The sequence below is a fragment of the Neodiprion pinetum genome, chromosome 1, assembly GCF_021155775.2.
Source record: "Neodiprion pinetum isolate iyNeoPine1 chromosome 1, iyNeoPine1.2, whole genome shotgun sequence".
NCBI lineage: Eukaryota > Metazoa > Arthropoda > Insecta > Hymenoptera > Diprionidae > Neodiprion > Neodiprion pinetum.
In genome coordinates this window covers 35,770,028-35,794,595 of record NC_060232.1, presented here as the reverse complement: position 1 = coordinate 35,794,595, position 24,568 = coordinate 35,770,028, and the positions used below count along the sequence as shown (strand labels likewise).

Sequence of the window (24,568 nt, the reverse complement as noted above, 5' to 3'; positions counted from 1 at the left end):
CTACAATGCACCTAAAATCTATGTATCTGTGCAGGTAAAATATCGTACTACATTGTTAGGCGAAGCACGGAACTGAGACGCTGATAATTTTCGAATTTATTACAGCTGTGCACCTGATACTCGTGCGCTCCATAATCGCCGGCAATTTGATGATTTCATTTCTCCATTTGCTCATGTTTGTTTTCAAATTTTAACGAGTTGTATATATATGCGTGCGATACAAAGGGGTTCAGCCTTGTTGAAAATCCCCTAAACACCGACACATTACGCGTCGTAGGGTGAAGAAAATTTGATCGATTCTTTCACGTGTTTACGTTCAACCGTGTAGGCCAGTTCCTGAGCTTCCGGTTCTGCGGATTCTTTCCGACAAAGCGATTTCCGGTGATAGTTAGTCGCACGATCCTCTGTATAACAACCCCGTGTTTTCATCCCGGGAAAACGTTGCGCAGTCACGCATTAACGGACACCTAATTGTTCTTTTGACACAGTCCATCGCTGCACACGTCATGCGTTATACATCAAACATCGCGATGGAGAGAAACGTTGCGGCGAGAAAAAGAGAAAAGAAGCGCAAACTCCGGTGGAAATTCTTCAAAGACTTCGCGTCCGCGAGTATGCAGATTGCAGATATGAAGTGCCCGTTTAATGTACTTGGTAGTTATACATATATACATATATATATATATATATATATATATATATATATATATATATATATATATATATATATATATATATATATACGCGAACATGATTCATCGCGAATGCGACGTTTCCGGTGACAATTCTGACACACTTTTGCACATGCGCCCGATGCAAGACAACGAGGCAACAGTGCGAAACGGTTTTGGACACGTCCGTATAAAGCGATCGTAGCGTTTCTTTGTTCGTTGACCATATCGAAGGATGTAAAACACGGGAAATCTTCGAGGAAAATTTGCTAAACGATTGACGAGAGTCGTCTGCGTTTGGGATGGAAACGATTAAGATCTACTAGGAATTTCGTTGCCTGACCTTCTCTCGACCTCTACTATCGTCGCGGTACCAGAAAAAAGTGTGTCGCGTAATGGGTTATTAGAAAAAAAGAAAGAAATCTCGTTGATAACGCCGAGTTTAATGTGGTACGGAAAACAACACATCTCATCGATTTCGTTAGCTTTTAACGACCCGCTACTGATCCTTACAGTGTGTTTTAAATAGGGAAGCTTGCAGCAACGAGCGCGGTCGTTTATATGCCCATAAAAATCTTTGCGGGATATTTGTCACGTAAATAATGGCCGATTCATCAGCGTCGGTTCAGGGTTCACGAGAACGACGACGACTATGATGAAGAGGTTGAGGGGGATGAGGGGGAGGAGGAGGTGACGTCACCGTGAAAGAATTGGTCCATCGCTCCTCGAAAGAAGCGTTCATCTTCTATGTTCTGTAGTATTATCTTCTTCTTCTTCTTCTTCTTCTTCTTCTCCTTCTTCTTCTTCTTCTTCTCCTTCTTGCATTTTGTCAAGTGTCCGTGAGTTGAACGACGCGATGGTCGAACCCTCGAAGAATGTTTATAGGCATGCCAGATGTTCTCGCATATTCTCCCCTCGCCTCCCCCTCAAACAGCTATGGCGTTTTTTTCAACCTATTTCTTTTATTCGACAAACCGTCAGAAACTAATATTCTCTCTCTCTCTCGGTCACGATATTAGCTTTATGAAAACTATGTTTCGTACTTTTTTCCCACAAGGAAAAAGATCGTTTATTTTATAATCAACGACGAGTGAAGGGGAGGCTACGATCATTAGGATGAAACAGAGTTGTTGGTATCGATTCACACTGGCACTCGGTAAACGCATGATCATGCATTACGCGGAGCTGAATATTTCATAATATGTCGAAATAATGAAAAAAAAAAAAAAAAAACACACACACACGATATTTTGCCGTATCTTCTTCCTGCCTTTTTCTTTATATTTCTCTTTTGTTATGGGACTTTATCAGCATTGCAACAGTCGGAGAGCAATAAACTCTTCGCAGCTGGACTGTTTCCGAAGTCTTTTAATATACTTTGAACGTTGCGCTGTCGATGATGAATATAGGGGCGATACAGGTGCCGTAAACGTATCGTTCTTACTTGTACGAATGTGACGAGAGGTTGGAAAGAGTGAAACCGACGTTATGCGGTTTCCGGCCTCGGTTTATGCGTATCCAAACAACGCGGTCTGCGGGTCTGCAGTCATTGTTATCTAATTCTGCGTCACGTATTTCTCCTGCACAATCTCTAATTCTTCGTAATAAATGAATTACTCACAGCATACAGACCACAAAAGACGAGCCTCGTACAGTGAGATAAATATTTACATTTGTATTCGTCGGTTTGCATAAACATATAACTATTTACAACGTATATTTATACAAAAGTTGTTAACAACGTTGATTGCCGCGTGACCGACGACGATGCGCAGGAAGAAAGTGAAAGTAAAAAAGTTGAACGCAGTTTTCGATCTCTTTCAACACTCGACGCTATTTTCTCGCTTCGAATTATTTTTAGCCTGAAAATTTCTTTTTCCGTTTACCCTTCTCTCTCTTCTCGATCTTCCTCCAGGTTGCCCGGTCGCACGTTTCGACGTTACGGGTTTCATCTTCCTTCTCGCGAGTCAAGTGTCGCCCTAATTTCCAGCCCTCCGCCACCTTCGTGATTTGTCGCCAAATCAGTTCACCGTGAAATCCAAGCACGGATTCTTCGCCTGTGCGTAAACTTCTTGCAAGTTTCTCCGTACAGCTGTAACTCTCGTACGCTACTGCATCCGCGATACGCGGTTATGGACGACGACCCCGTTCGTGCTCCGCACACTCTTCTCTGATTCTAAAGCAGTGAAATATATTCTGGTAAACGGTCGCAGACGTAGGTGCATAACTGTCGCCGCGTCGACCCTTATAACGTGCGATGCGCATTCACCGTTGGTCCCGACTGCATAAAATACCTCTGTGCTGAACACTCTTCGTCACCTCGATCATCGACCATTCGTCAACAACGCCGCAACCAACAATTTAACAATTTCATCGGTATAGAAATAAAGCGGATACATATGAATAGGACAGTACCACTGCTGGTATCGTTGAATTTCTTTGAGGACAGAAGGACAAATTATAACTAACGAAAATCGCGCAGAAGACTGGATGTATAAACCATTTTCATCTTCACTGCGAGAAATTTTTAGTTTCGTTTACCGCTCAGTCCTTATCTGTTTTCATTTTTTACCACAATCGAAAAATACAGTTCTAGGTAGAAAATGAAAATTAGTTTTCTAGCTGTTACCGGAAAGTCTGTAATAGTATCCGTTACTATTCTTTCTCATTACTGTTACTAGATTTTCTTGCAACTGTTACGAAAATTATTAGGCGTACCCCGTTTTCCGTAATTCCAACAATATTCAGACAGTTTTTTTTAACGATACCTGTTTTACCAAATTCTTCTAGTTACCGTAACAAATGAAATTTTTCTCGGTGTTTCTGTTATTTCTGCGATATCATAACATTTTTCGATGTTAAAGTTTTTTTTTACTTGAACATATGCACGTGCCCAGCGAGGTTCTGGGTTCAGGTCATGTATCAGCTGTTGCCTCCAGATAACAGAACTTGGGGGCAACGCTGTTGTGCACGTATGCATGCGAGGGTATAATTACCAGCAGGTAGAGAGACATTGACGGTGTAACCACACACGCGACGTGCTTGCTTTCTGTTTAAACCATGTGCGTCATGGTGTTGGTTATTACACCCGCGAGGGTGGGCCACGTATCCGACGCCACTGTTCCATTATGTTTGGAATTTCGTTCTACCAGCATCCGCGAGACTTGCAATAACATTCACGTTCGTACAGCAACAGCGTGTGTATAGGTACCGTATTGTACTTTGTTCGCGATAACAAGAATGTTGCATCACCTTCACGCGGCGTCTTCCGATCGGAATTTTCATACACACATACAGCGATGCGGTCAGTGCATCGGCATTCAACATTCTGACGCAGTCGATCGTTGAAACAACGCTTCGACACAACTGTGTTAACATTAGTGCTCGCACGTGGATCCAAACTGTTCTACACTATCCGGATATCCGAATCACTCGAATCCGTCTGTCGTGAAACTTCAGATCCGGGTAATTTGAATATCCGGATGGTTGGTATATTCGTATATAAAACGGGTGTATATTTTTGCAATACAGTTTTACAAGATTGCGAGTTAGCTGTTGAATTCACAGGGAATGTATATATAGGTATGGCGATTCCACTTTGCTGTACGGAAATATTGTATAACTCTTGTTCTAATTTTGCGTAGAAAATCTGCAGCGAATTGGCAAAAATTTTCAAGAGTATGCACACATTGTAGTAGTTATAATACCCTGGGCGGCAAACCGAACTATTCGCATTATTCGGATAGTTTAAGTACCCAAATAAATTAAGTGCTCTTACTATTCGAATAGTTCGGATAGTCCGGATTTGAAGCGTTGGATCCGGTGGATCAGCGTTGTTCGGATAATCCGGATACCTGCCCGAAAAAGTAGTGGCTCTATAATTGACCCTCTGAATCGTAGTGTCAAGTATTCTTACCACCTATTTTATATCAATTTTAGGTATATTTAGAGGACTGTTCAATACATTTCTGCGCGGTTTTTTGCTATTTCTGATAGTATACTAGTAGATTTTCATTACTCGAGAGAAATTATTGCGATATAATGTAAATCATTGTTGCGAGAAACAAATTGATTGGAAGAATAAAATTGTGAAAATTGAAGGGATAATTCATTTTTGACAAAGTTATCCCTTTATGCATATTCACGTTTTACATGAATTATGAGTTTTTGGGGTCGCTGATTACGAATTTGATATTGGATTTCATAAATTCAAGATGGCGGATACAATACGGCGTACTATAATTACAAAATCGATCGAATCCGGAGAAGAAACTATTGTCCAGGGGTTTTTATGGTCGCTGATTACGAAGCTGAAAGCAGATTTTGAAAATTCAGTATGCCGAACGCAATCAGCGACTCCGAAAACCCCCGCACATAGTTTTTCGACCGTATTTGATTGAATTTTAAATTTTCGCCCATCGTATTGAATCGGCCACCTTGAATTTTTGAAATTTGATTTCAGATCTGTAATCATCGACCCCAGAAACCATGGAATACTACCTTGTTACAAAATTTGACTCGCACAATAACGCGTGACTCAAAGGATTAAACGGCGGAATCAGCTTGGCCGTTTTCAGGGCGATCAACGATACATCGGTTGTTTTCTGCAATCTTTAAAAAATCGCCGAAAGATCGTGCTGGATGGATTCGCGCTACCACGATGTAATTAAAATCCAACTGTACAATCATCATCGTCATTCTTGCATCCTTTATAGATATATTTGTTACTTCGTTTCAGAATCTCTCACAAAGTTGTACAGGTACGGTAAAGAACGAGCCCCGGCTCTGCGAGGTACGCTGCAGGTGTTCCTTCCCATTTTGATATAAACTTTCCTCGTCCTGGTCTATATATATTATATATATATATATATATATAATATTATGTAGACATAGCGGAGCGCATATATGTGTAATACCAACAAATGGAATTTAATTCGTACCGGCGTAGGTATTATCGAAACTTGAGCGGTGTGTAACTTATACCCTCAAATACGTATGTACGTACATACGTACCTGGCGGATACTGCGGAATATCCACGTCAACCTCTGCGCAGGTACCTGGTATAGTTGCCGAGAGCTAACAATGAGCTTCGTATATAAGACGGTCGATATAATTCTTGTTCGCCGGGCTTTCAAGTCCCAGACGGGTTTGTTTATTTATTCAAATCATCACTGGACATCAAAGCGTTCTAGACTATAGACGCTGACGTACCAGATTCAGGCTTGGATGGAGGGAGTCGATACCTGTGCAGCATCTCTAAAATTACCCTCCCATGTATATAATGTAATGGCTACATACATTTTTTATACGTTTCTCAACGTTTACGGAGCTATCATGTGCGATACACACGTTTACATCCAATACGTGACCAAAGCCACGCGATTCTCCTCCTCCTCCTCCTCCTCCTCCTCAGTTTCAGTTTTGCGACAGCTTTCGGCAACGTCGACTGGGTAAATAGCTGTGCCGATGACGAGATATTTTCATGGGCCAAAAATAAAGAAGGTAGAGAAAGAGAGAGGGGAAAATAAGTAAACATTAGCGCAGAGAGAAGGAATTACAGTATAACGTAGTATCCAACGATGTTTTTACACCGCAACGAACGCCGGATGCAGATGGTCGGGAAATTCGAATTCCCTCTCAGTCGTTTTACCTAACCCAGATAACAAGATACGGCATTATCAACGTGGCTTGCTCGCACCTCGACCATGGATCCATCCCGCGGGCAATCCGAGGCAAGAACGCCTTTTGTCCACGGTTATATGCATTTTTTTTATTTTTTTTTTCAGAATATACGCCCGCCATTGGATTACGAGCGTTTCTCTCTCCCCTTGCTCTTCCTGCCGCCCGTTAGAAGCCTTCCGCCATTATGAGAGTTTAATTCCTTTCAACTCCATTCTTCCCCCCTGTAATCCGGAGCTCGAATTCGTCGGCCTTCGGGCCATCTTCTGTATCCTCGAGGCTTGAGAAGAGGCAAATTTTACTTTCGCACGTCCGAAATGGTCCGGTTATACAGATTCAAGCGTCAGTTACTCACCCGCGAAACGAGGGGAACACTCGGACAGACGAGTAATTAGACAGGGCTCGGTTTTGTTTGACTCGGATACGTAATTACTCCGAGTCAGTAAAAGATATCGGTGAAACGAACGAGGGTTGGTTCTTACGGAAATCATGATCATCGACAAATCGTAGACGTCGAGTGTTTTGCCAAATCTCCAGACTTCCAAAGTAGCCATTTGCCTCGAAAATCGATTCGAGGGCGAGGTTGAAGTTCCAAATTTGGAAAGCTCTGCAAAGCGCCTAATTTCGAATTATTTGGTGCCGAAACTTGAAGTAAAGAAATCAAACTGTTACGAAACAACAAAGTTTTGAGCGATCGGAAAGCTGACGGCTTAAGACTCGAAATTGCAAGATTTCAAAAATTCAAGTTAGGATAAAGCAAAGTTCCGAAAAGTTGACTGCCGATATAGCAAAATTCCGAAAATTAAAATATACCCACACGTCGTAGTTGACTCAACGAGTGGTTGCAAAAAATCAGAAAAACCGAAAGTCAGTAGGTATTACCTACCAAGATTCTAAACGTACAAATATCGAAAATCCAAAACAGAGAAATATTCAAATGGTAAAATTTCACCAGGCCGGAAATTCGCCGAACCGAAAATCTCCGATCATTTAAAATTTCTCATTTTCGCACTTCCGGAACTTTGACTTGTCGGAGTTACGCCCTTTCCGAACTTTGAGCGTCGGGTTTCGGACCATTAGAAACTTTGATAATTCGTCAAAGTTCGGTATCCTGACTTCAAGTTTCGCCACGAAAAGATTCGTAATTCGGCGCACTCGGATATCTTCGAATTCGGAATTTGAACCCCGTCCCCAGTTTCGCCTGACTGTGAAACAACGTAATATTTCCTCGGACCTACGAATCTCGCCTCGCGAATTTACAATTTCATTTATACAGGATTGCATCGGACAATACGCCGAAGCTGTAATACGCCACAGGCGTTAAACGAGCAGCGCGCATTGCGGGGCGAGGCGAATCCAGTAGCTAAGTAAGTGAAATTGGTAGCAGCTGCTGCCGTGCCACCGAGCTTCAACGGTGTAAATCAGTTTTTACTCGTGCATACACGTACAGAAAATATCTCGACTAGTCGCGAGTTGGCCGAGAGATACGTGCAAGTCGATGCATCGACGTGTGCGCGACACACGCGCCGGTCGCTTGGTACAAAAACGGTTATTATCGTAAGGTCAGAGACTACAGAGCGGACATTCATCTTCCACGCTTTAATAATAAAGAGCAAACAGCGTCACGCCATCTCGGACGTTGCTTCGTATGCCCCAAGTTTTCGCTTTTCAACGCCGCGCATAGACGGGACTAATTTTAAGTCAATTTACACCATTATGCGGCACAGATTTCAAGCCCATTCAGCTCGACCGGACAGATCAACGCACAAGGACTCGAGAATCTCGATCTCTTTCTTTCCCTCGCTCAAGGCCGTCTTTTACACATTATTTTTTATCACAGCCTCGTTTACTCGGTTTCACTTATAAAGCGCGGGTTTTGAATTCGAGTCAGTTGAGAGAATCTGCGCGTTAAGACCATGGTAAAAATTATTTTTATTCGAGAAGCAGACCGTTACGGTGGCTCCTATCCGCCAGATCGAACCAAGTTCTGCCCACGGTATTTTTGCTGATTTTTATACGGCTCTATATTTTCTCCAGACGTTGAACTTTGTAATAATCGAATCGTGCGGCGGCGGTAAGCTTAGGCGATAAAATCGCCTTGCAAATAAAAAACAACTCGGGCGACATCTCGACGCGTCTTCTGACAATCATCGTATCACCTCATCGTCCTTTGTGCAACGTTCAATATGCAAAAAGAAGCTGAGTTTCGCAGGTGGAAAATTTCCGCATCGATTATCCCGTTATAGGTGTACATGGAATATACATACATTACGTATCCCTATTTTCATCTCTTGTTATAGAAGGCGAATTGTATATATATACAGGTTATACGATTGTACAACTATGTAGGCATACGCCGATAAAGAATCCTATATTTCATCCAAGGTAGTCACGCGGTCGGGCCGTTTGTTACGTGGCAGCAGGTAGGTTCGACGGATTCGATATACCTTATATAACTCTGTGTATACCCATGCTACCGTCTTATAAAGCCAACCATCTGGCATCACCGGGATGAGAGGAAGGAAGGAAGGAAGGAAGGAAGGAAGGAAGGATGAAAGCGATAATCTCGGCAATACGCAGCCAAGTGCGCGGCAGGCGACGAGCAAATGTGCTTCTAGGTACCTAAAATGTAGAAAACCCGTCAATCGCACGGTGTAAAACGGTTCTGCTTTTGGCAGACGTCCTCCTCGACCAGCAGTCAGTCAGTCAGTCAGTCAGTCAGTAAGTCGTATTTTTTTCCCTACATTTTCCACGTCTCTGGCCAATATCCGAAAAAATGTCGAAAACTGTTCGCCGTTTTATCACATGCAATAATCTAGTTGTCAGATTTCATGCGACGATCTGAAAGTCAGCGAACCTGTCGATGATTTTGTTCAAACATTAATTTCGATTCCAAATTTGCCTGTAAATATCTCCTCATGCATGCGGATTCTGGTTCAATATCTCGATGGATGTTTCAGAGTAAATCGATTGATTTTATTTCTTTAACTAGATAAACAATTCGTACAATCGCGATAACAATCGCGAACGAACGAGGAGCGCAAGAGCTGATACTCGGTCCTTTATGGTACAGATTTTGAGTAAAGATCGTTGAATCTTCTCGGACGCAGCAATTTCTCCAGGAATTTGTGGCTGTAAGATCCTGCTTAATTTCGCAAGTGCGGTATGAACGTTCATTCCGCGCAGTGCAGCCGCAATGCGGAGGAAGAGGAGGTAAGAATTTTCCGTTGTACACGTAACGCGACTTATATGCATGCATAACCGACGCCTTCGCGCGGACTGAGAATTTCCGTACGTTTCTGGAGAATTTGTGTCAAGAGAGGTTTCGCCTCCTACGGTCGTTACTCGGTTCTTGCATACTTACTCGTCGATGCTTGTAGAACGAAAAAGAAACTCGGGCGTGAAGAAGTGTGAGTAATGAGGAAGTGGAAAATCGTATAATGTTAATGAAATTGGGTTCGTTGCGTCTTTTATTTCCACGTGAAATGTTTAGCGATGAGTCTGAGATGAATCTAATAATTAGATATACTCGTATCAAGCAGGCAAGTATATGATAGGACGTATCTCGAAATCGTGATCTTTAAAGACGGAGATCTAAACAGAAGATATTTGTGGAAATTTCATTTTGGCAGACGACCTCTTTGAAAGGCTGCTGGATTCTGACATGAAATTTACAATTTATAGAAAAATGCAGTACAGTTTTATCCTCGTAATTCTATAAAAGTGTTGGGGTTTAATTTTCTACCAATCTTTTGAAATTCCAAAGATGAAATCGATCAGGTTTACACCGCGTCGTGACCGAAATATCACTGCAACTTGTTCAAAATTTCGAATTTATTATTATTCGATCGCTCTTCAAGTTTTCAAGGTTTCACTAGCTGACATAAAAATTCACTGAAATTTCTTTGATTTTCCTTATTTTCAAGGAAAATCTGACCGATACAGCCAGTTTAATTCAGGCGAACTTTGGCACCTGTCTGAAAATATATCCACAATCATACGCGATGCAATCGCACGTATGCAGCATCGCTGGTATTTGCTATGATAGATTTGGCGCACCCGAAGGGAAATCGAAATATGTACCTCGGATGCTGCAGGCTCCGGGCTTCACCTCGCTTGGATTTAGTTGAAAATATTCAGCGGTCGTGCTGGCCAATTTCTAGGAATAAGGATATTGCCAGGATTTCGCCCAAGGATCTCTCCGATCGATAACGCCAGACGCCTGCTATCAACATTCAAAGTTCAGGCGTTTCTCTATCCGCCGACCCGAGTTCACGCAATTCTTCCAACTCACGCGAATTCCCAACGATTTTAGAGAAACAGTCATAGAACTTACGATCATCGAAATTTGTTTCAATCAACGATCCGCAGCGCAGATTCGAAACCGAACAAAAGGGATGAAGTTTATTTTTTATCACTTTATTCGAAGCTCAATGAATCAAGTTGTGAACAATTACCGACCGATGAGTGTGATAATAAAGTCAGGCGAAAGAAAATTTGCACAATGATACACTAAGTGACATAAGTCTGTTGTAACAAGTGATTATTGTAACATGAGAATTAATTTGAGATGGTTCTTGAATGAAAAGTTTCAAAAACTCTCGTTGGAATATCGCGAACACCTGAATTTTCACGAAACCGTGGCGACCTTCCTCAACCACTTTGAAACGAGTTTCGAATTCGATTCACTTGCAAACGAGCTAAAATTTCGAGAGTAAAGTGTCGTTACTAAACCAATTGTATACGTAAGGATTAGCGAACAGAAGATATTTTTAGGGAAATTTCGCCATCTTTTCACCTTCCTCACAACGAGGATTACACAAGGACACGTTCAACAATATATGGCATTGCATTGCAAAATTAAGTTTCGAGTTATCCGTGTAACATGCCAGACGATTTCTAATTACAAAGGTTAGCAAAAAAAATTATTTGTTTTTTAAGTTTCTATTGAGATAATAAATCGAATAATAACCAAAACCTTTATTTATTACTTATAGTTTGCTTTTGTCTTTTTTACGTTGATAAATAAGTCTTGAAGTTTTTTGTTGATAGCTAATACGGATGTCTATTCAGAAGAAAAGGGAAAACGTTTTTACCAAGATGCGTTGGACTTTATCGTTATTAACGTTATCAGTGGCAGTATAATGAGAGCATGATGGGAGATTACGTTTGGAATTTGATGCGAGAAAGTTCATACAAAAACGGAAGAAGTACGAAATATATTCATTTTTAAATTTTGTTTATCAATCCTTTATTTCCTTATTCTTTATGTTTTAATAAAATTAATTTAAATGCAAAATTGAATTTTTTTTAATTGTTATTTACGGTGAAAGTTTGAGAAAATGTGTAATTTTTCTTAAAATTGGAACTATCGTTCCGGTTTCTACGAAAACTAACTTTATCTAAGAAAAAACTATTATTTCACTCATCGGTTACGTATAAAAAGAAATCAAAATTTGACATCCAGAAACCAGACTGAAAATTCGCGCTAACCGATATTATCAGCTACAGCGCCGAGTTCGCGTATCGCGAAAAGGACCTGAAATCCGACCCTTGACGATCCGGTTTCCGGTGGATATTGCTGATTTGCAGCTGTATATACGATTATGCACATATCGGCAGAGGTGTGTAGGGGGGGGCGTTTCGAATGGTAGGTGGTAGTCGGATTGTAGGTGGTGCAGGAGGATAGACGACCGGAAACGCGGCCGATACACGTGTGCAATTACCAGCTACAATACGAGTATACCGTATGATCCGAGTGGTATCGTGTGGCGAACGATCGTTTTAGCGAGTGCAATTGCAGAAGAGAGATGCAAAGAGGCCAGGGGGACAGGCCGATTCATTATACTCTCAAACCCTGATACCTGCTGGCGAACGTGAAAATTATAAACGATTACGGTGTTCGGACAGCATGTTAATTGCACCGAGTTTCTTAGGTTCGAACGCTTCCCTGGCGGCGACGACGGTACAAGAAGACGCCTTTCAGATTTTCCTCACGTTACCGCGTGTGTATCGGTGCTAGCAACATCCGGTCGCATCTTCCGGTCTTCGTGCCCTCCGCTTAATGATGCATTATCTTTCGTTTTTCAATCCTTAATTTTTTTCCGTACATTTGAGACGTTACTCGTCCGTCTGTCCCAAATATAATCCTACGGGAGTTCGTATTGCAATGAATAATATTTATTAATGAATAAGCAGGCCTTTGCATATCTTCACATTACGCGTCTCATTAAAAACTGACGCCGGTTGTCGTCGGTCATATAATGTTGGTCATTCAGAGAGGAAGTATCGCGTACACACATATGTGTCTAACTTGTCGATCGGAACTTGGTCTCTAACTATTTTGCATTCAAGCTACGACACATTTTGCACGCAGACTCGAACGGCAGATCGAAAATCCGAACGATCCTTAAACGGGCGCGCGCCAATATAACAACTAATTATTCAAACGGCGAATGATGCGCGTGTGCTTTTTGTCTGACTCACGTTAACGGTACGCGTCGTTATTCATCGTTTCTACAACGGTTCAAAATACCGCTAATTTTTTTTTTTTCTATTCTTCCCAATTTTTGGCGGCTAAGATTGTTTCGAATTTCTCACGTGAGAAAGCATTCAATTTTATAGAAAAACTTCAAGACTAGTGTCGAAAGTAAGCTGTAATAATGATGAAAAATTATCAAATACAGTCATTTTTCGCCAAGCTGTGTAAGCCCCGTGGTTCCGTCAATGCGTCGTTAGTGTAATATAAAAGCATAGATACAATCGTGTCTTGAATTACCGGTCGGATCGATGCAATCGAGAGTTATTTCCCTACGCTCGTCGCCCTTTCGTCGAACCGCGATCCTTTAAAACAATGTTCCATTGTTCAGGGGGAACGCGTTTGTACTGGTTTCATACGTTTCGCGGTGTATTTGCGCGCTCAATTAAGGAATATCGAGATCAAAAACCGAGAGAGCAAAACTTATTGCAAAAGAAATATGAAGTGGTTGTCTATAACGAATCGTGTGCGTAAAATATGCACAATAATGTGCAAAAGATGCGTAACAACGCCGCGTTTTCGCAATGACAACGGAAAGACAAAAGTATTCGCGGTCCCGACAAGTGGAAAACCTTGTCACAATTCCGAATCTGCGGATTATATACGTGCACTGTCACCCGCCACGAACACCGAGGCAAAACCTTTTCGTGGCAAATCGAGCGAGCGACACGTGCAGCAGCAGCAGCAGCAGCTTTGTATGTTTGGCCGCATTGTCTGCAGCCGGTGTTCTGCAAATTGCCTCCGCAATTTTTTCCTTTCGTTCCTCCTCTCTTCTCGCCTTCAACCAGCTATCGTTTTCAGTTGACTGGCCTTGTGAACGAGCCGCAGGCGCGGCTTTCCAGTTGCAGCTACTGTTGTTATAAGTGAATATACTCGAGAACTAATTTTACTCTAATTTTTACGGTTGTACCGCGAGCTTTCAGCCGCAAAGAAACCCGCAATAATCTTATGGGAACTGGGTCTCGCAATCATTGAAATCGTCTGGATTTTTTTCTATGGGTCCATTTTTCCATAGAAGAACTGAAAATATCTATTTGCACCAGGTAACGTCGTCTACAGGTAAGATCATTGAGGTTGGAGGAGGGGATGAGTCCATAGACTTCGAGTCGTCATGTCCGTTACGTGGCCATGTTTTATTTATTAGAAATAGCTAATTATTTTTTTCTTAGTTTATCTTGCATCAAGAAATACTGGACATAAAATGAACGCTTTTCTAGCGCCCAAAGCATTCGTAACTTAGGATTTGTTCAAAATTTCACGATCTACAACGTATAAAAAATCGAGACGATATCACCGAAACCCAATTCCCATAAGATTATCGCGGGGTTCTTTACCCACAATTTTCCGCCCGCCAAGTCTCGCTCTTTCTTTGAGCACGAATTTTTTGAGAAGCTGCGACGGGTCGAAGACTGTTGAAGGAAATGCTTTATCGCAGTGAAGTTAATGCGCTTCGGAATGCGAATTTAAAGAACCAATTTTTTCGATCAAAAAGCCTCATTTTTCCAACATCCCTCTAACGAGGATAGTATCAATCTTTCGGGTCACAAATTTTGCTGATACTAAGGATGTTTCTTTGCCCCAAAATATCTAGCTTCCGATGTGTAGTGTAATTCACGTCAAATCGTTCTCAACTCCGATTGAAATTAAAAGTATCAGCAGTTAAAGAGTGGAATGCCCTCATTAACGAAAGCTGTTTAATATTTTTGCCTGGAATATTAATTTTCATTATATTCACTGGGAGTTTCGATAACAAGTTTTTATAGACTTATTTGTGAGTGTACCCGGATATATTATTATTTCATAGCTATGGTGAAGTATAATCTGCGAACATTCAACAACCCAATGTATTGTGAATCAAACGAAGAAAGGTTCAATGGTTGAAACTACGCATTAGAAGTTCCATATTTCGGGCTAAACAAGCATCCTTAGATGTTTAGCAGGATCTCTGATCCGTCGGTTTCATGCCCTCCTTATACTTGAGTGAATTCTTACTTCAGTGTATTTCTCGTTTGTGCAATACGAAGTCTCGTTAGATACATCGAGAAATGAAGAGCTGAGCAACTCTGCAGGATACTTTTGACTCCGAATCGTAAACGTCGCGCGTTGATGAAATAAAGCGCGAGGCGTGATTTCGAAATATTATTTATTATTGTAGGCAGTTCCAAAGGATTCCGCCGCTTTAATAATAATCAGTACATCACGATGGTTACTTTCGTCGAAATTTTATTATAAGCGAAACGCCGACTGACGGTTTCGGTCATTAATTTATAACGGTATTGCCGATGTACAGGGTCGCTTTTCGGACCGTAATTCAGCCTCATCTTCTCACACTTGAATCCATTAGGAGAGTTGGCCGAATAAAAAGCCACGAAATTACACCTAGTCCTTAATTCCTGTCCGCGATAGTTACTCCCAGTTGTCACGTGTTTAATTGACCGATTAAACAGTTCGTCAATCTCATTAGTCCGAACCAAGCAGTTAATTCTAATGTTAGCTGAGCCAAATGCCAGCCGAAGTGGTGTTTCCTACGAGTTTTTCGTCCGTCGTCGGGGTTTCCGTACAATTTCTCGGAGCGACTCTCTCGGGAAGAGAGAGAGAGGAAGAGAGAGAGAGAGAGAGAGAGAACGAAAGGCGTGCGCGGCGTCAACCGGGAATGACAGCCGTCTTGTTGTCGAACGACCCTACGAGGCTGGGCGCCGGTCGCGGGTCAATTAAAATTGCCAGGATGCGAATACGAGAGAAAACGGCGAGCGGCAGAACCGAGCCGAAGAACGAGCAGGCATAGGCGAAAGGTGAGAGAGGCGGCAGCCTTGATCAACGCCTAATACGGATAAAGGTCTCTTCCGAATCGAACGCCGCTAGAGTGATAAACCTGATCTTGATTCCCGGCTGAAATGAGAACTCTCACCTTGGTCGAGGATCCCCTTGTCACTCGGTTGCCGCTCTGTCAGCCTCGCCTCACTCACTGATATGCTCGGATTGTTAAGGCCAACTTCGCACACTCGACCCATCCACGCCTAGGCCTTGCAAATCACTGACAGCTAGTTCGACTCAACAAATCTCACAATTCTATGTATACATGATTGGGATTCCGAGATGAGCTCGGAAGATTGTTCACCTCGTGGCCCCTTGGCACGGTTCGTATCGTTCGATTTTGGTCACCGCGCTCCGCGCGGACCAGCGTCTAACTGTTTTGGTTCACCTACCCCGCGCCAGGTGGTGACACCTCTCTGAGCTTGCGCGGGGATTCCCGGGGTGAGTTTTGTAATCTGTCAAGGTCCAAGGTCCGTAGATAGACGAGCGGACAAGGAACGGTCTTTGCCTGGTCACCATTTGTATTCCAATTTGTCTATAGTGTGTAGGTTTTATACTGCAGTTTGACAACGCAGTCGTTGTTTCTGTTCCTACGGAAAATTCGTCATGCAAAGAACTTAATTCCCTTGTCCGCCCGTCTATTTGCGGACCTTGTCACTGCTCGCTCTGCAGCCGCGAAGCGTTTCACGAATTTCGCGGTTTGGACATGTTCTCTGTGACATTTGCTTGGAGCATATACACTGCTCTAAGATTGCTCGAGTGCTCGGAGAAATAACAAAATTTAGATTCGCAATTGAAGCAAAACCGCGTGTCGAAATACCCTGTACTTTCTAATATCCAACGATATTACATTATTTTGACTGGACCGACTGGACGAACAGGGTACAGAAAATCGGGGATTCAATCGATTATTATTTATTTCGTATTTTATTCCATTTCAAACCATAAAGAACGTTGACTGTACATCTTCGGTCAACGCGGTGAATGAAAATTAAACCGGCAATATTTATCGGCACAATTACCTTCGCTGTATAAGCCTACCGAATTACAGATAGCAACGTACAGCTTGTGAATTTAGCCACGCATTAAATTGCATAGATATGTATACAAAATAAAATATCTGCGGTCAATTCATACTATTTAAGGGTACGGGCAGCAATGCAAATGGTCGGTGGTCGAACTGCCGTGATTTTTGTGAGAGGATGAGGTGAAGCTGAATTTTCAATAAGACAAGGTACGTTAAAATACCGGTCGGTAACCGACTTGCATAAACTGTCCAGACACCTCGAAAATTAGATTGAAAAAACCGCAAATGTAGGCTTCTTCAGGCTCTTTCTGACCTTGCTTTCCAAAAACCGCAGAACGACTATAGCTATGATTTCATGACTGAAAAATGGCAGGCATTGGCTATAGACTTCAGCGTGCCGCTAAGGAAAACTACGCAGTATTCTGCTGTAACGCCACGATCCTACATTGAGATCCCATAAGACGAGTCGGTAAGTGCAAGGTAGTGGAATTTCCCTCAAACCCGTCTGAATCCGGCAATCCATTTCGAAAAATAACACAAGAACCCAAAGCAGTCCTCATATCAACTCATATGAACTGTATTTTCAGTCAACGTCAAGGGAAACTAAAACGGAAACTGTACGTAGCGACATCTAGCCGATGGATTGCATAGCTGCGTTGAAGCATCAGAGGAATATCCATCTAAGCCGTCGAGTTTCGAACTGGCGGAGCTTCATTGTCACTGTCAGGAATAGTCTAGATTGTAAACACAGAGTCGCCTACTCATCTCTGGTAAACAAGTGTCTCGTTTCTATCAGTGTGTGACTTGAGTGCTTTTTTTTAGTTTGATTATTTATTGACAGAAAAGAAACAATGGGTGTGACAGTGTGAGTATCACGTAAATAGCCTCACAAACAGGTTTGCCGTCACACTTGTCACGGCATGCTTCGCATCAAATAATCCTCAACCTCGCGTTTGTTGAACGTTTTTAGGTTATGCGGCTTTTACGATTACCGGCTATTGCCGTTGAAATGTACCACACCTTGATATTCTGCTACTTCAATCTGTCGCGCAATCGTATTGCGGTTATATTTATCGTCTTAATCTCAAAATCGAGGTCCTAGCAGAGCTTCTAACTTCGAATTATTCTTTGTTCAAGATTGATTGAGCAATGTTTCTAACTTCGTGAAACCTAATATTTCAGGCTACAGCAATTTCCCATGTCGGAGAACCGGACCGGCCCCCAGACGATCGAATTCCTCACAAAGCGAGTCGTCGCCCTCGGAGCTGTTCAGACAGGGCAGTTTCTGGTCGATTGCGAAACTTACCAATCGGTGCCTCAGTTAGGTGAGTGGCTGTTCGATTTTGTTTTAAATTTTCCTGAAGTTCAGTGACTCGTTGGAAAACATACATGAGCAATACATTGATATTGTTGATGGAGAAAACTTGAAAAGGATTGTTAAAAAAGAAGGGGATCCTTTTCCGTTAGAATTCAGTGTAGTTCGTGTGATTTCGTAGAGATGGCGCCACTACGAGCTCTTGCTGATGAATTTTCAGCTGTGGGAAACGTGGGGATTTCTTCAAATCTATTGATCCGAATTTGCCAGGGAATTTAAATTGCTGGTTGTGTTCTATTGAACCTGCAATTGAGATAGGTTTACCGTACTAAGTAGAGGCTGACGTTCGCTTTTAGTTCATCTTCTTTATTCTATTTAAATAACTTTCTGCTATTTGGCTGCAACATAGTATACACATCTCTATACAAACATACAATTTCTTTCGCATTAGTTTGACACTCTAGATTAGGCATATGTATATGCGCTTTCATCACTTTCTACAGAGGTACAGACATAAAATGGGCAATTATTCTTCCTCTTAACCTGCATCTGTCAAAGTTTAATTAAGTACTGCGATATATTGAGCTTTTTAGCTTGGAGCAACAAACTGATATTTATTTCGGCAGGACTATTCATTTTTTAATTATTCAATTTGTGCTACGCATTATCCATCATCTTCACGTCGATCTACCGTACATAGAATTTATATGATCTACGTTACATGCCTGACAAGTAAATGGCAACCTTTACTTGACTTCCGTAGTGTAGTTTTTGATATTTTACAACAGTCAGGTACCATGAAATCTTCCCGGCAGCATTACACTGGGAATTTTTCTAGTGTCAGCGTAAATCCGTTCGGTTGTTTTCGATTGAATTTCGCGACACGTGATACATACAAGATACGATACAGTATTCAGACAAATACTTCCTTCTATTAATTACTGGTACATCTAACGAGCAAATTTCTTCTCTTTTCCCTTTCTCTTTCGCATCACGCGCACAACTTATTCAATTTCTTAAGCTTAACAACAGTTGGTTTTATTATTGTCTAGTTAGCGAATAGGCGTATATTATTAGAAACATGGCTACATCCTAGGCGTTTTTACAAAAATATTAAATCTAGCAAGCGAAGCTAGAGAAGTATTTTATTTATCTGATTTTTCTTAAGTCGTTGCACATTTTTGAAAATACATTTTGATATTTCTTTTTTGATAGATAGAATTTATGATTTTAATAATGTTTTATTCATTTTTTTACTCACATGGCCAGCATTGATCATATATATATATATATATATATATATATATATATATGTGTGTGTGTGTGTGTGTGTGTACGTATAATACGATATATTTTTGAATATATAGTTTTTATTGTCGCGTAATATTTTATATTTAATTGTATATACGTTATCTCAATATAGAAGGATTGTTAGAAATTCGTAAAATACTACAAGCATCTCTGACGTATAATATTCATGTTTTTTTGTTTACGATAAAAAAGTGGCACGCTTCAATCGTTATCTGACGGTTGATTTAGTTAAAGTTTTAAAGTACAATTACACACGCGCTATCGCACAGAATATATAATTTAAATATACCCTTGTATATGATATTTGTACAATTTTCAATATTGTCAACTGGGTATAATAGATGATAATAATAAGAATAATAGATCTTCAATTCACAGAAGTGCATACTGCAGATTTTTTTTTCCCTCCCGTCAACTTATTAGTTATACAACTACGGACATTTTTTTTCATTCGATTATTATTGGAAATGTAACGTCTTGCTGGAACATGTTGGTTCAGTGTTGTTTTTTCAAAGCGTTCCCCAATTTAACAGTATTTTATAAAAATTATACATAGAACCTCGGGAACGGTAAGGTTTTCGAAAAATTATACATTGTTTGATATGAGTGTAAATAACTCAAATTTACGATAGCAATTGTTTGAAGAATTTTAAATTTTGATAATTCACTTCGTACGGTTTCATATTTTTTTTTTATTCCACTTTCTTCGTGAGAATTATTGAGCGAGATTTTAATAGTTTTACAATTATCATTCTTCGAGTATGAACAATATTTTCGTGTTTGAAAGAAAAATTTGTTGAAATTATTTGTATTATTGATTGCAGAGATCTACACCGTATAGATATTGCCCTATCGCTACACATCTTAAGTACATTTTTCTTGCTCTTTTTCTATAGCTTCGTACATACGGATTCGAAAACGCTACTTAATTTTATCAATCAAGTATTCAGATATGGCAGGGATATGATTCACGGATTCAGAAAAAAATATATTATACATACTGCAATAACGAGACGCGATAAATTCACGTATCAGAATCATCGTGGCTCTTGTTGCAGTACCGCTATACGTTATTAATTATACAAGTAATAAGCTAGTTAGCCCGTGATTACTTTTACTATCAACTATATAAAAATACAAAATTTCAAATGCAAATCTCGCGAGATTTTTCTCTACAAACTGCAAAGGAAGGCTTAGAACCTTTTTTTTCTTTTCTTTTTACCAGTTGCACATGGTTATTTTGATACGATATATGTATACGATTGTATACTTATTATATATACATATATATATATTTCTGTATAATTATTTCTTCTTTCTCTGTTTATTATCCTTGCACGATCTGCATTTAAGTATATATATATTGGTTATTTCTATATACGTGTATTTTTTAAGTATATATCGGGGGGGGGGGGGGGGGGGGGGGAATTTTCCTAATTTTTATATTTACAAAGTTTGGCAATATAGTCTGTATTGTCATATGTTAATTCTATTGTTTCCTTTTCCTCTTCTTGTCGTCTTAAAAATAATACGTGATATAGGTTTCACATATATACTTACAATCTAAATATATCGTATAGTATAATATTATTTATATCAAATACACCGTACTACAGTATTGTCAAGATTTCTGAAGTCAATTATGCTCGTCATTTCGCGCGTATGATCAAGAGACAGACAAGAAATTTTATTTATGCTTCATTTTTGTTGCACGCTAATAAAAAGTCCATACAATCGTACGTATATGTTTCATACTTATATCTATATCAGGGTAATACATCGTTTTCTTTCGACACAAATATTTTTCGCTTCGCTCCAAAAATGTAGCAAATAAAAACAATGTTTTTATACTTTTCTTTTTACTATAAATATTGGTCGAGAGGTTTTAATTATCAATTGAAATCACCGTAAATTCTGATGAACTAAAAATTAGTTTTTTGACAAATCAAGATTATCGATTGTTGAAAATTCACGATTAGTATTGGTGTTTTTTTTTTTTTTTCTTCTTATAAATCTAGAATTTTGAGATAGTAGAAAATATTGAATCAATCAGGAGCAAATAACTCAACGACCCTAATATAGACGTACAGCCATATTTTAATACCTATGTGTCTACCAATAAATATAGATCCATAGGCAACTCTATTAACGCAATCTAAGAATAAACATGTTCACGAAGTACATATTATTATATATATCTTTCTAAATACTTATCTCTCCGCGTATACATATTTATTAAATATTTAATTATATTTAATAATATATATGATACGTAATATTGTCGTGGTTTTTATAGGAAGGCACGATGTATGGAAGTTCTGCCTATACAAATAGTCGCTTTTTAGTCTACAAGATCAAAATTAAGATCCATAATATAGAAATTATAGAAATTTGAAAAATTCCTTTTTTTTTTCTTCCTAATTCAGGCTAAATACAACTGAGCATAAAAATATTTTTCCCCAAATAATGTCGTTAACTGCTTCAGATTTGCGTTTTTTTACACATATAACTGACGAAAAATACGCGAAACGATATATTTATACATATGTAACGAAAGGAATTTGTTGTATTTACGTATTTTTTTTTTTTTTTGTTGTTTTCTTTTTGTATTTTCGGGTTGTATCCTAACCGAGGATAAAAATTTGCCGATACAGCGACATCACAAGTAGCAAGTTTTATAGTAAATAAGCGCGACCGTGTCCTTACCGTATATCCTGTACTCTCTCTCGTAGTGAACCCGACCGGGTGCATAGTTACCGATTTCTCTTGACAAGCTTTTGTTCAGCTTTGCCAGAGTGCGATGAATCCTCTCGTTGTTTTCGGCCTCGTCGCGATTCCCGTGCCTGGAATTCCTTCTGCAGGAGGAGTTCCTCCTCGTCATGTACGGAGGATAAGTGCCCTGAGTCAGTATCCTGTCGATTTCCAACGCGGTCAGGTTCTGGACGCTCCTCGGATGCAGCCGTCTGCAGTTGAGATCCATACTCGGCGTCCTGGCCGAGTACGAGAGTTCCTCGAATCCGTTGCTCCTGCTCCTCCTGGGGATCGTGGCCGAACGAATTCCGTCAGCGTCGACGTCGCCCCGGAAGTTGCTCAAAAAATACCCCTCCGGGTCGTCGTACCGACGTTGAGGCGTCTTCCTCGAGGTGGTTCTGCAGACCACCTGATTCCCGCAGCTCCTCGACGTCTGCGGGCGAATATTAGCGTCGATTTCCTTTGAGGCAAATCTCTGACGTTGAATTTCTTCGAGGATTCGGAGATTCTGGGGTATGTTCGAGGCGCGAGTGGCCCGTCTCAAGGCCGCGTCAACCTCGAAAGGTTCGTTTCTGCGGTAAAATCGTCGACCCTGCGACTGCAGGTAGCTGCCAAAATCACGGGCGAATTTACCGGTCTTCTCGGTTACGAAGCCGCAGTAATCAGACAGCTTGCGATTTCGCTCCGGGAATATCGTCGAGTAGCTCAAAGCCGCCGTCCGCGTTTCGACGCCGCCTTCTTCCGACGGCCGACTTACGTCGTACAAACCCTGGGGATGGTGTATGTTCGGATACGCGCAACCCGGCAGCGGTTTTCCCGTCTTTTCAAGGTTCGACAGACCTCCCGTAAGGGAGGCCTTATACTACCGGGCTTGAGCGTAGTCGGGATTCATCTCGTCCAGCTGCTTGCCCTTCGTCTCGGGCACGCAGCAGACCACGAAGCACAAACCGCAGACCGCCATCGCTGAGTAGAGCCAAAACGCACCGTGAAGTCCGAGGTCCTGCGGGTAGTCGAGGGAAGGAAAGATGACGTTAGAAGATCCTTGGAGAGGGAAGCGAGTTCGGGGGATAAGATAGAATTAGGTATGCTGTACCTCTTGGAAATCGACGAACAGCTTGACTCCCAGAAAGGCACAAGCGTAGCTGAAGCTCGTACTCAGGCTGGAGCCCAGGCCTCGATACTCGAGGGGGAACAGCTCCCCAATCAATAGCCAAGATATTGGCGAGATGCCCAAAGCCAGGGCCGTCGTGAAGACGAGGACGCAGAGCAGAGGTATCCAGTCGTACTGTCCCGTAGGCACCACCTCGACCTGCGTCAAGTGGGATAGTCGTACCTTGTCGTAGTACGCGAAGCTTCCAAAACCGGCCAGCGCCAAGGACATGAACACCGTGCTCGCTATCAGCAACGGCAACCTGCCGACTATGTCGATGAGGAAACCTGGAAGTTGAGAGGGTGGGTCTTTGGATTAGAGAAACCCTGTGAACACTCGGAAGTATTGCGGTGCAGACTTCCAAAGACTAGAATTTGGCGTCGATCTAACATCATCCAAAAATTTAATACCCAATCGGTATCTGACCTCAGTCCAACACCATCCGATGTCAAAGCAACACTACCAGATGCTATAAAACCGAGCTCATCACAAACATTGTCCTATAGTAGAGTCCAAACCGTCCAACTTTGACGCTCCGTATTTTTTTTTTGATTCACAAACGACCGGAGTTTACCCTCTTGATTTGTTAAGAAGTGCAAATCCATTTTACCTGAAAGCAACGACGCGAGTAGCTGAACAATTCCGATGGCGATTGCTGCCCAGTGTGGGTTCATGCCTCCGAGTGTTTGACGGAATATTGTCACCGCGTAGAAGGTGAACGCGTTGGCTCCGGAAAACCGTTGGAAGAACATCAGGCCGCAGGTTATGGCAATGGGTTTGTAGAGGCGTGGGTTTCTTATGCTCCTGCTGAGAGTGAGGCCGTACTGCGTTGCCCTCGCTGCCGAAACGTTCGTCTTGATGATCTGCGTGGAGGTGGGAAACAGACAAGTAGGTAAACCCTGCACTCGAACCTTTTTTTTTACCATCGGACACAAGATCGAATGACGCTCGTTTACCTGCAGCTCGTAGCTGATGTCGACGTGCGGTCCGCGCAGCCATTGCAGGCTTCTGGCCGCCTCTTCATCCCTGCCGTTTAACACCAGGTAAGATGGTGTTTCGGGGATGAAAAGAGCCGAGATGAACAGCATAAGCGGCGCCACTGCTACCAGCATTGCGCTTTGTCTCCAGTTCAAATACGCCCCTGCGATGTAAGTCAGTAACATTCCGACGTGACCGACAACCTTCAACACCGCCGAAAGACAGCCTCGGATTCCCGGGGTAGAAATTTCGGATATGTAGACCTGGAATGACGAGAGGAAACTTTGTCTGGGTTGCAGGTCGATGAGGGATCGACGAACGTTTTCGCTGTCT

At 41.5% G+C, this 24,568-nt stretch overlaps 3 protein-coding genes across 6 annotated transcripts in view; 1 reads left to right on the top strand and 2 right to left on the bottom strand.

Annotated features, from left to right (window-relative positions):
• The window catches only part of LOC124223935 (dystroglycan 1), an 87,019-nt gene extending 71,023 nt beyond the window's left edge, over positions 1-15,996 (bottom strand). Inside the window, exon 1 of the mRNA XM_046636377.2 lies at positions 15,798-15,996. The gene's annotated coding sequence lies outside the window, so the exon portion shown is untranslated. The remainder of the gene's footprint in view (positions 1-15,797) is intronic.
• Positions 15,997-17,429: 1,433 nt separating this feature from the next.
• Positions 17,430-24,568, top strand: part of LOC124219149 (Mediator complex subunit 20) — a 101,334-nt gene continuing 94,195 nt past the window's right edge. The window contains exons 1-2 of the mRNA XM_046626347.2: positions 17,430-17,595; positions 17,913-18,055. Of these exons, the coding sequence (XP_046482303.1) occupies positions 17,582-17,595; positions 17,913-18,055 (157 nt within the window). The 5' untranslated portion in view covers positions 17,430-17,581. The remainder of the gene's footprint in view (positions 17,596-17,912; positions 18,056-24,568) is intronic.
• The window catches only part of LOC124219012 (facilitated trehalose transporter Tret1), a 79,141-nt gene continuing 75,837 nt past the window's right edge, over positions 21,265-24,568 (bottom strand). For all 4 annotated transcript variants that reach the window (XM_046626069.2, XM_046626062.2, XM_046626178.2 and 1 more), the window contains 4 exons: positions 24,214-24,498; positions 23,868-24,120; positions 23,201-23,544; positions 21,265-23,107 (listed from right to left, as the gene is read on the bottom strand). In XM_046626069.2, coding sequence (XP_046482025.1) covers positions 22,970-23,107; positions 23,201-23,544; positions 23,868-24,120; positions 24,214-24,498 — 1,020 coding nt within the window. In that variant the 3' untranslated portion in view covers positions 21,265-22,969. The remainder of the gene's footprint in view (positions 23,108-23,200; positions 23,545-23,867; positions 24,121-24,213; positions 24,499-24,568) is intronic.